General features: G+C 35.6%; 2 protein-coding genes across 2 annotated transcripts; both read left to right on the forward strand.

Moving 5' to 3' along the window:
• The first annotated feature begins 2,393 nt into the window (after positions 1-2,393).
• On the forward strand, positions 2,394-6,562 carry LOC103979314 (probable small nuclear ribonucleoprotein G). The gene is made up of 4 exons (XM_009395410.3): positions 2,394-2,559; positions 2,678-2,700; positions 6,036-6,157; positions 6,335-6,562. Exons 1-4 carry the CDS (start codon positions 2,525-2,527, stop codon positions 6,392-6,394), a joined length of 240 nt encoding a protein of 79 aa, XP_009393685.1. The 5' UTR covers positions 2,394-2,524; the 3' UTR covers positions 6,395-6,562.
• Positions 6,563-8,179: 1,617 nt separating this feature from the next.
• On the forward strand, positions 8,180-11,599 carry LOC103979313 (small ribosomal subunit protein uS3x). Its single transcript, XM_009395408.3, has 6 exons — positions 8,180-8,331; positions 8,420-8,567; positions 8,660-8,831; positions 10,729-10,783; positions 10,857-10,988; positions 11,260-11,599. Exons 1-6 carry the CDS (start codon positions 8,302-8,304, stop codon positions 11,422-11,424), a joined length of 702 nt encoding a protein of 233 aa, XP_009393683.1. The 5' UTR covers positions 8,180-8,301; the 3' UTR covers positions 11,425-11,599.
• The last annotated feature ends 114 nt before the right edge of the window (positions 11,600-11,713 follow it).

Here is an 11,713-nt window from a genome sequence, read left to right on the forward strand (position 1 = left end):
CTATAGAGTAAACATTTCTTTATTAAACATCCAGTGTTTTCAATAGATGCTCTGGTGAGGCGAGGTCCAAGCGCTTTGCATAGCTTTCGAGTGACGTGCTTCACTGATGTGCTGGCTGGGTGTTCACTTGAACTAACTAAACCTTCACACTAATCACCCCCTCGTCGCGTCATACTCAACCTAGTGAAATCCTAAACCTTACCTCATCACCCAACCCACCTGTGGTCCGTCACTTAGTGTGCCTTCGTGCACAATTCCCTCTGTCATCGACGCCATCGTCCAAAGTTTTCATTGTCGACGTCGCCTTCGTCCGAAGCTTCCTCTGTCATCGTTGTCTTCGTCGAAAGCTTCCTCCATCATCGCCCTCTCCTATCTCACCTTCTTCCATAGGTTGATTATTTCCATCATCGCCCTCTCCTTTCTCACCTTCTTCCATAGGTTGATTATTTTTCTTCTTGTCTCTTTAAAATTGTTTAGCGTCGATCACTCTTTAGAACTGTTCTCAGTCCCTCATTAAACTATAAAGCTATTTAGCATTAGTTAATATGTTTACATTGGTTAATCTCCTCTTTGAAATTATTTAGCTTTGATTATTATTAAAATATATTATTTATATTTTAATATTTTGAAGCATCTCGCTTTGCACGAGCGGGCGCCTAACGTCTTGAGCGTTTTGGGACATCAACGTCTAGCACTTTTTAAAACACTAAAAACATATTATGAATATCTTATGCATGGAAATAATTTCTTTGCTTGTACATTTATCATTTTCCGGGCTAAAATTTGTACACTTATCTAAGCTTTAGATACCCAAAAATCTATCAGAGATCCCATCCATAAATTGATTATGACCTTGGATACCCAAAAATCTATCAGAATTGAGATCCCATCCATAAACTGATTGTGACCATTTGTGAACTTGATGGAATAACCATGGGCATTTATAAACATCATATGGTAATTTTAAGTTATCAAGATAATGTTATATTGTTTTATCTTGTCTATCTCTCCCTTTCACATATCTAATCTAATCTGCCTCCTACAACTATGTTACTTGAATATCTTCATGACAAGTCTCTAAAACATACAAAACCTCTCATGTATGTCTGAGTACCCCAAAAGCTTGAAGGCTTGTTAATGATGGAAACTTTTCTGTTCATGGTGTTGTTAAGTGGTTTATCTGCCTCAACATTCATGTCTGAAATCCTGTAGCAGGTCATTTCTTTGATTGAGAGTGGAATTTCTTAGGCACCTGTGATCATAGTTATAAAATGCAAATCGGATGGTGGTCATATCTAGAAAAATCGAGAACAGGACCTTCTATCGGTTTGGTTTATTAATTAATCCAACTGAATTTTACTAACTATGATTGAGATATAAGCCTAGATATCTTGCAAGTGGAAGTTTGGTTTCACAGCTTGCCTTGATTGATGCAGTTACTGAATGGAACAAGGATTGAGCTTTTGGAAACCATTGTTACATCCCTACTGCTGAGGTATGCAGTAAAGTATCAATTAGTGCAACTTGCATTGGTGCCTCCCATGTGTTTCTGGACTCATGGAATGAGATCCTTTCTGCTCGACTTTGATCCATAACCTGGGTGAGAAAAAAGATGAATTGCTTTCTTTCTAATAATTTGGATATCATATGTTTTAGGAAATCAAATGGCTCATAGATTATGTTTTCGTTTTCGATCCAAATGATTTGGTTCCATCTTTTTTCCATCTAATGTAGAACTCAGATGATTACAGCCTAAATAGTTGGGATATTACAGGTTGTTGTTGTTGTTGTTGTTGTTACTAAATCCAAATGGTTTTGCTCCCAAATCATAAAGTCAGGGATTTACTTTGTCCTGCCGTTAAATTCATTCATTATAATGTTATGAGTTTGTATGAAAGTTGGTGAAGAATTAAAGGAGAGGGGAGTTTTGAAGATTAAAAGATCAAATCAAATCAATAAGTGAAGATTGAGAGAGACGACCTGTGGGTCCCGCGTTCAAGGGTGTAAGAGAGCACGTGGCAGGGAAAACAATATACTTTTTTCTTATAATAAATAAATAAATAAATAATATATTTCGTTTTCCATCTAGAATTCGAAATATATTTCGGTCAACAATTTTGACCACGGCTTTGGTGTCGTGATATAAGTCTCGTGATTCGCCACCTGATAATCCGGCCCTTAAAAATACATCAAGAATCGTGACAAGTCTTTTGATTATTTTCTTAATGAGAGGCCGCGGCGCAAAGGGAGTATCAGCCACCTAATAAAATCTGGCCCTAAAAATACATCAAGATTCGTGACAAGTCTTTCGATTGAGAGGCCGAGTCGCAGAGGAAATGATATGGGTTGGTACGCATAAGAAGGTTTCCTTTCTCGTGGGCAACCCTTTAGGCATTCCCATTGTTTCTACGACCGATAAATAGGGTCGTGCTTCTCGCCGCGGATATTTAGGGTTTAGGGTTCTCGAGGTGTCGAGAGGCAAGTGCTTGGAGACCCACCGATCCATTCCCCTATTCACGTCGCAATGAGCCGATCGGGTCAACCCCCAGATCTCAAGAAGTGAGTCGTCTCTCTAACTTTCTGTCGGCAAATATCTATATTTTCGCAGGTTTCCACTTTGCTTTTGCCGATCCGCTTCTGATTATTGTTTTCTTTCGATGCCTTGTTGTCGCTTCAGGTACATGGACAAGAAGCTACAAAGTAAGTGCCTTTCAGCCTTTACCGTCTGATTTCGCTTTTAGTTTTGCCCTTATGTTGGTAAAAATCGTGCCTTTGGCTTTGATCTTCTCGCGCTCGATGCAGACTAAAAAAATCCCGGTTCATGGTTTTATATCATGAAATTATCAGGCTTTACGAAGTACAACTAGCATAGGGTCATATGTATATTACTGAACTGACATTAGAAATAAAGCTAAGCTGAAACCATTTGGATATGAATATGTTACTTGTGGGGTACGTTATTGTGAAATTTGTGACTTCTGCCTTGACGTTCTCATTGGTTGAATGACTAATGAGGGAAAGGGTAAACGAGGAGATCGAAGAAAGCTATTATTGATATTGTTGGTAGTTTCACAAGCTTCATGGGAAAGTAATTGGTGGTTAAATTTTCTTGGAGTCGTTTAAGGTTATTTTATCTTATATGATCATTTTTCTCTTGTTAAAAGTTTTTTGAGAGCATCAACACGGTTCTGTTTTACTAAAATGCAATTTGTTGTATTTGTAGTAGACTTACACTGAGCAACTATAATGTACTGCACAATATAAAAAATCAGATTCAATCAAGTGTACAAAAGATCCTGGATTAAAAAATATATAACAATACATTTTTAAGATCCTGGATTAAAAAAATGCAGTATCCATCCGGTGTAGGTGGTACTCTCATGTCATGGAATCCTTACACACTTGGGTAGACACAAATGTCTAGGCCCATTGAAGTGACAAAAAACCTATATAATTGTGAAATTCTACATACACATCTTAAATTTAATATGTATCTTTTCGTAGTATTCTCAGTATGTAGCCTCTCAATGTATGTCCTACCTACAAACTTATTTTTCCATTGTTTAATTGCCTTCCAGCTTTGTAGACTAACTTGCTTGGCCTTTTTCAACTGAAAATGTCAATGTGCACTTCTGTTTCATCTCCCATTCATTTCTAATCTTTATGATTGATTGCACATATCTGCCCATGTTTTTTCAGATGTTTCATGTCTGTCATCATCATTGATATTCAATATTTTTTTCCGAAATTGTCCATTATTTTTTTGGTTCCCGGTGGATCTACTTTGCTCAGCCAGTTTATGTATTTCAATTATAACTTGGGGATACTTGTTACACGAAGACCTCCATCTGAATATGTTAATGTGTTTAAGCTTTCGTATTATGACTAGCAAATTTTGCTATTTTGTAGGAAAGATCAGATAAATTAGGAGTTGGGTTGATGACAATTGCAAAAAAAAAAAAAGATTAGATGTAAAAGAGAGAGTATGAGGTGAAAGGAGACAAATTTATGTAGAAAGAAATTGCTCACTACTTTTCTCTTTACTTCTTTGTGTAAGAATGTTGCACATAAGATATGTTATAGCTGATAAAACAGAACATTTAAACTACCAGCTAATTCCTTTGAGTTGGCCACATTTCCAATAGTAAGTTTATCTTAATAGTTGAGTTTTTACTGACGAATGAAGAGCATACTTTGACACTTTGAGTTGCACAAAAAAATCATGTAGAACATAGATGAATACATAACATATATATGAAATTAAAGATTAGATGTAAAAGTGAGAGTCTGAGGTGAAAGAAGACAAATTTATGTAGAAAGAAATGGCTCACTACTTTTCTCTTACTTATTTGTGTAAGAAAATTGCACATAAAATATGTTATAGCTGCTAAAACAAAAGCATTTAAACAACCAACTAATTCGTTTGAGTTGGACACTTTTCCAATATAAAGTATATCTTAATAGTTTTTACTGACGAATAAAGAACATAAAAATAATCTTGTGAAAAGGACCTAATAAAGGAAATGTTGTCAAGATAACTAGGTTGTCATTTCAGCCTCAAACACTGGAATATATTCTTGACTCAGATCTAATATTTATCTGAACACCATGAAGGGTTTCCTCTAGACAGAATTGTGTTTGTTTCTTGGATTCTGTGCCGTAGCCTTCATGAAGTACTGAATTTATGAAACTCTTTTTGTAAAAGTATTTTGAAACTGGATTGGCTGTTTCACAAAGATCTGCTCAATTATTGTCACTGTAATCATAATGTCCTCCGATTGTTAGTACTTTGTAGCAAATTGTTCCAAGGTTGAAATATTTCCTGTGCAATGGAGGACCACTTGTCTTATCAAGTTCATCATCTATCTTAGCAGGAGTGCCTTTCATCTTTTGATGCATAAACTTATTATAAGTCATCAATTTCTGCTTCATCTTTGACATCGATGCTTAATTCTTATTGAGTTTTTTTAGTGCATAATTGGTCTTATGGCACATACATTTAGCTGTCCTAACATGATAGAGCCATCTATCCATGTATGGGGGTTTTGCCCATTGTTTCTCCAGCTATGGTGGATAGTGATCCATTCTGATTATGTGGATATTTGTCACGACACATCAGTTTTTAAGAGAGCAATAATTTGTGTGCCCTCTATAGATAATAACCATGGGTACTTCTGTTACTATAGGAAATTCCAATTCTGATATTTAGTTGGGATAATAACCATGAGTAGTTCTGTTACTAAGTTGCATCAGCAAGTTGAATAAATACCAATTCCGAAATTTGATTGGGAAAATCTTGTTCCCAGAAAATTGTAGGCCACAACCATTGCAGAAGGTTTTCGAGATGTGGGTGTCACTTTTTGCGAATCTTGTCGAACATATATTTTCAATGTATTTGTTAAAGGTTTCCTGCTTTCTGGAAAAAAAAATCCCACTAGCCAAATATCCACTGTTGATAAATTTAAGTATCAAGAGGACAACTGCTTGGCGACTGGAGTTTCTGATAACTATAAGACCAAGAGGTTGGCCTTCTTTGTAGATTATTGTGCACAGGTTACTGGGAGGTGACTCTTAATCAGAAGCAATATTGTAATTAGTAAGTCCTGGAGCAGATGGAACATTTGCATTATTAGTTTAACAATAATGGAATTCCTTTAGCAAATTTGTAGACAATGAAGATGTTCTAGAAATGAGCTTGGTATTAGTGTTAGTTCAGTTGGGTATTTTTAAGAAACTGAGCAATGGGTCAGGATCTGGTTGTAAGACTGTTGTGTAACTTAACCAAAGCTGCCAACTGGTCAAGTCCCATGTGCTTTAAATTATACATTCCATTAATAAATTATATTTAACTCATTACGCTCGTTTTCTCTTGGTATGATGGGTTCATAATCCTACTTTTCATCATTACTTATATAAATTCTGATTGTGATTTGAACCAACCAATATTTGTGATGCATGAATCTTATCTCTGTAGTCCCACTCTATGGTTTGCCTATGAAGAATATACTGATATAAATTACCTCTTATATTTGCAGTAAAATTGAATGGTAACCGAGTTGTGGTTGGCACTCTCCGTGGGTTTGATCAATTTATGAACCTTGTTGTTGACAATACAGTGGAGGTGAATAGCAATGAGAAGAACGATATTGGCATGGTGGTGAGTTCATCTTACAATATTAGTCTTTACTTTACTCTCAGGGTTAAGAATATACACATTGATCATTTTCACACTTTGCTCAAGTGGAAAGCTTCTATCATATTTGTTATTTTTTAACTTAAGTTGTTTTCTTTTCCTAGTCTTTCTTAAAGATTTTGATAACATTTTTCTCTTTAGGTCATTCGAGGAAATAGCGTGGTCATGATTGAAGCTCTCGAGCCAGTCGCCAGAACTTAGTATCACTTCTTTTCTTCTGTCCGTTGACAGTTGTACCAGATATGTTCTTGTTGAATGCTTATGGGATTGTTAAATCTGTCAGAAGTCAGTTAAATATTATGTACGCTTAATGCAAAACCAGGTTACTACAATGTAGCATGATATTATCCTAATGATCTTTTTTATGTATCTTTGTCACCTGTCATTAAGATCTTTATCCTATCAGCATCATCCTAATTCTATCTGATTTTGATGAATAGCTGAAAGGGGAAGAAAAACACCATATTATTACAATGATACTCGGTTCATGGACTATTTTTTGAGGTGATACTCGGTTCATCATATTACAGCTGAAAGGGGAAAAAAAACACCATCAAAGGGGGAAAAAAAACACCATCATATCTGCAAATTTGCATTGGCCATCTTTGAATGCTGTCTTATTGAACTAGTTGGGTTAGAGTTGCAATTTGCTTCTGGCATGCATGTAATAGGCTCAGTGCTTAATTTTGATAATATTGTATGTGATATGGTTTTTAACTATATTAATTCAAATTTGATATAATCTTGAAAGAATTTTGCTTGCTTATCAGACAAGTATGAGATGGTGATGGAAACAACCCTGTCATCAAAATTATGATATTAATCGTTCTTAGTGGACATCCCAACGCCAAATTGGGTGGTCTAAATATTGGGTGGTGTAAATATGTATGATAAAAAACATAACAAATTATTTTTAGTATTTTGATATATATATATATTTTAAAAATATATTAAGATTTTTATATTTATAAAAATAAAATATTTAATCTCATTTTTATCTCACATTATCAATTCAATTGATAAAAATATCTTATGTGCTTAATAATAAATCCTACGGTATTTTCAAATATGAGAAAAAATAATATTTTTTTTTTATATTTATAAATATAAAAATCTTAATATATTTTTAAAAATATAAGGATCTAAATATTAGAGAATACTAATTAGTTCGATATTTTATAGTGAGAGTACATAAAAATAATAAACAATATGAGATATCTAAAACAATAATATTTGGTTCTTAAAGAGATCTTAAAACTGTACTTATGATATATATTTAAAGAATCTAGAAATTAGAATATTTGTTAAAGGATGATATGTTATGTTTATTGGGACAACCTATTTTACCTCATCCAAACTTCTCGCAATGGGATGTATGTAAATTATCATAACAAAGTTTTTACATTCAAATGATGTCTTTGAGTATTTGAACTTTCAATTCTTTGACGATGGCGTATTTTAATTAATAATATTTTTTTTATGTATATATATTTATATTAAAATAGTGAAAAATAGAATCATGGTTTATATCGTATATGTTTGTGATTGAGGTAAGTGGGACAAACTTTATGATGTATTACTCATGAATGAAATATGTCATAATTAGCCTAAAAGCATACCAAATGCAACTTAAAAACTTAAAAAATAATCTAAACTAGAAAAAAAATGTATCATATTTGTTTGTTGTGTTGAAAGATTGATGCAAGAAAGATTAACTTTATGATGTTTATACACGTAAATGAATTACCCATCTTAAATTTTAATCATCGAAGGAAAATATGATATAAATAATTATTTTATTATTAGTTTTGCTGATTTTATAATATTTAATAATAACCAAATGGGTTTAATGCTAGAATTTACTTGTTTCTTGCAGAAAACCTACTGCTTTAATTAATCTACGGCTACGATCATCTCAAAAAAACCATTAGTCCATCTAAACCCTCCATTCCACCATAAACCTTCTTTAGCCGTCCGATCCTCCCGCTTACCACTATGAAAGGGCACCACATGGATCCCTCGTCTTTCTAGGGTTTTTAGTGATCCACCGCCATTACCCCACAGGAGGCGCGGCGGCGAACTCTCTCCTGTCGAATCCTCTGCGCGAGATGGCGACACAGATGAGCAAGAAGCGTAAGGTGGTCCCTCTGCCGATCTAAATCTTTTCTTCTCTCTCGCGCTCCTAAGTCGCTGAATCTCCTTGATTTCTGCCACTTTTCTTCACAGTTTGTGGCGGATGGGGTGTTCTTTGCGGAGTTGAACGAGGTGCTGACGAGAGAGCTTGCGGAGGATGGCTATTCGGGCGTGGAGGTCAGGGTTACGCCCATGCGGACGGAGATCATCATTCGGGCGACGCGCACTCAGAACGTTCTTGGTGATTTCTCTGCCCTTGGCTTGTTGGGGTTTGTTCTCGAGGCTTTTGAGAAGTGGTGAGTAGTGTTTGATGTTTTTGTTATGTTGGTTTAGGTGAGAAGGGCAGGAGGATCAGGGAATTAACGTCGGTGGTGCAGAAAAGGTTCAACTTTCCTGAGAATGGTGTTGAGCTCTACGCCGAGAAGGTGAACAATAGGGGGCTGTGTGCCATTGCTCAGGCCGAATCACTCCGTTACAAGCTTCTCGGAGGTCTTGCTGTGAGGAGGTGGGATCTATATTACATATTATTAATGATGCCTTCTTCTGTTAATTTCTTTTGTACTGTGTACTCTTGCTTGTAGTTGTTATTTTCATTTCGTACTGAATTAAGTTATGACTTTGATATAATTGTTATCAGAAGCAGGTTCCTGCTTTAGTGAGGTTTGCTTTAAAAAAGACTTGCATATCTGTGTGGAAAATTACTGTAGACGTTCTTTTAATTCTGATTTTGCTTGGTTTTGTGATGAACTTGACTCATCTTCGTTCTGTTCCTTGGTTGTTTAGGCCACTCTATATGCAATTTTGTGTTATGTGGCCTACTGATTATTATTTTGTGCGCATTATGTGGCCATGGGAAATTGCATGTTTATTTCCTGGTTTGCATATTGTCAGTTTTGTGCCCATGGTTAGTTTCTGTGATGTCTTTCATCTAATAGGATTCTAAGTTGTAACCTTGTTGGAATGTGATGAATTCTGAATTGCCTTTATGTAGCTAGGGCCTTGGTACTTCTTGAGATGACAGAATTTTCTGGTAATAAGTTTGTTCATACATTTCTCATCAGTTCTCAGGCTCTGTTTTGTTGGCCTGTTTCAGTAAATTGTTGGCTGATTTTCAAAGTCAAACTATTGTTGGGTATTTCTATTTCCTCTCCAAATTGTTTTTTTTCTGCAAATATTTCATTATGGTTTTTCTAACTAGAAAACGGTTGTATACATTTGCAATATTTCATTATGGTTTTTCTATCTGCTATAGGGCAGTTGTTTTATGTTGCTTTGTATAATTAGATTGTTTCTGCAAAATCAGCATTGTGGTTGTCTCTTTGTTTTTTCCCTCTCAAAGTCTGATTGTGAATTTCTCTTTTTGATTTTTTTTTTTTGTGCTTTTGCAATCTTTTTGTTATCAATATTAACTATTTCAAAGGGAGGCCTAGTCATCGATGTATATAGACTATCGTTGCAAGCGCAGAGATTGTTTTGGTGGCTCAAACCTTGGTCCTTTATGTTGCAAAGGAGCAACTTTGATGTGGGCCAAGGCATCATCTCTCTTCCTTGCAAGGTACGCAATACCATACTGTATCGGTGTTTCGAGGTTGGCTCGATACGGTATGGTATCGACGTATCGAGCGGTACACTAGGGCGTACCAAACGATTTTAAATATTTCTCTCTTACTGTAGTACTGTAGCACATTTATAGTGTAATACTGTAGCATTGTAGCACGTTCCGTCCGGTAGCGGGCAGTCCGCGTATTGTATGCTGTCGGACTGGTATGTGTACCGGGCGGTACCATTCGAACTTGCATGCCATGCTTATGAGCATTCATTATTCTTTGTTATGTCTTATTGGTGCTGATTGATGATTTCCCTTTGATATATATGGAACTGATAGCTTTGTGTTGTTGAGCATGCTACCATCTATTGCATTTTTGTGGAGTTAACATGATTAGTTATATTCTCTGGTAATAGCCGTCTTTCAGTTTTTCCTTCCTGATTCATCTTTATGCTATAGTGCTCTCTTGTCTGTGAATATTTGGAGTTCTTCATGCGCAAGCTTATGCATAATATGTTGATCCTTCATTGAGTCTTAATTCCATGGTTAGTTAAACTCACATCATCCTTTTTGTATGTTAAACTGAATATGTATGACCAGAGTAGTTTTGTTGTTTTCTCGGGGAATTTGTTGCTTTCTATAAGTTGCTTATGATGTATGTGCATCTTTACTTCTCTGTAGCATGTTATCTGTTTTGTTTATTTGTCCTTGGTTGCTTGTGGTGAACTAAGCATCTGACTAGTGTTCATTCCTGTGAACTTCACAGCTTATGATATAAATGTGTTTTTGATATACATATTCCATAAGTGAGCTTTGGAATCAAATTGGTGTCTGATTTGCACATGCTTGTTGCCAGGGCCTGCTATGGTGTCCTGAGGTTTGTCATGGAGAGTGGTGCAAAAGGATGTGAGGTATGTTTTGGTCCTACATATGCATTAAGGTTTTTTTATTAAGTTTTAAAACTTATTCTGTAATTTGTTTTAGGTGATTGTAAGTGGAAAACTTAGGGCTCAGCGTGCTAAATCAATGAAGTTCAAGGATGGATACATGATTTCTTCTGGTCAGCCAGTCAATGAATATATTGACTCTGCTGTGAGGCATGTTCTCCTTAGACAGGTTAGCTCAAGAAATCGACTTTTTTTTGCATCGCATAAACTTATACTTTGTTGGCCACTATTTTATATTTGAAATTGATACTTTGCAGAAGAAACTAGTAGAATCTTGACATTTTAGAATGTAGTCTTTAGATGATTTAATACCTATCATTTCCATTGTTTGATGCTATGCTTCCAAGAATGTTTCACCGTGCTGCATTTTTGTGTTGGTTTTTCTGTTTTCCCTTCTAAAAATTACTGAAATGACCTAAACTATGTGCCGTCTTGTTTAGGGTGTTCTTGGAATCAAGGTCAAGATTATGTTGGACTGGGATCCAAAGGGAAAGCAAGGACCTACCACTCCTCTTCCAGATCTGGTCACCATTCATCCCCCAAAGGACGAAGAAGAATACATCAAGCCATCACCGGTGGTGGCTCCAGAGATAGCGATAGCATGATATCTTACACTTGGTTTCTTCAGTCTTGGATCATCTTCTAGGGAGATAAAGGCTCTAAGAAGAGTTAGCTTGTTATGCTTTCTTAAAATGACTTATTGAGTTTGTTCTATGACAGTACCTTTTAAGAGTAACCTTATTCTGCGCGTGCTAAGAATAATTTGCTGCTTTATAATCATATTCTTAAGCAGTTGCTTTGGTTGAGTATGAAAATAAACACTTCTTGAGGGATAGGGATGGGTACGCTCACCCTTTCCAGATTGACTCTGGAATTCGTATGCATTGTTTTTAT

This window comes from Musa acuminata, chromosome BXJ2-3, assembly GCF_036884655.1.
Source record: "Musa acuminata AAA Group cultivar baxijiao chromosome BXJ2-3, Cavendish_Baxijiao_AAA, whole genome shotgun sequence".
In the NCBI taxonomy this organism is placed as follows: Eukaryota; Viridiplantae; Streptophyta; class Magnoliopsida; order Zingiberales; family Musaceae; genus Musa; species Musa acuminata.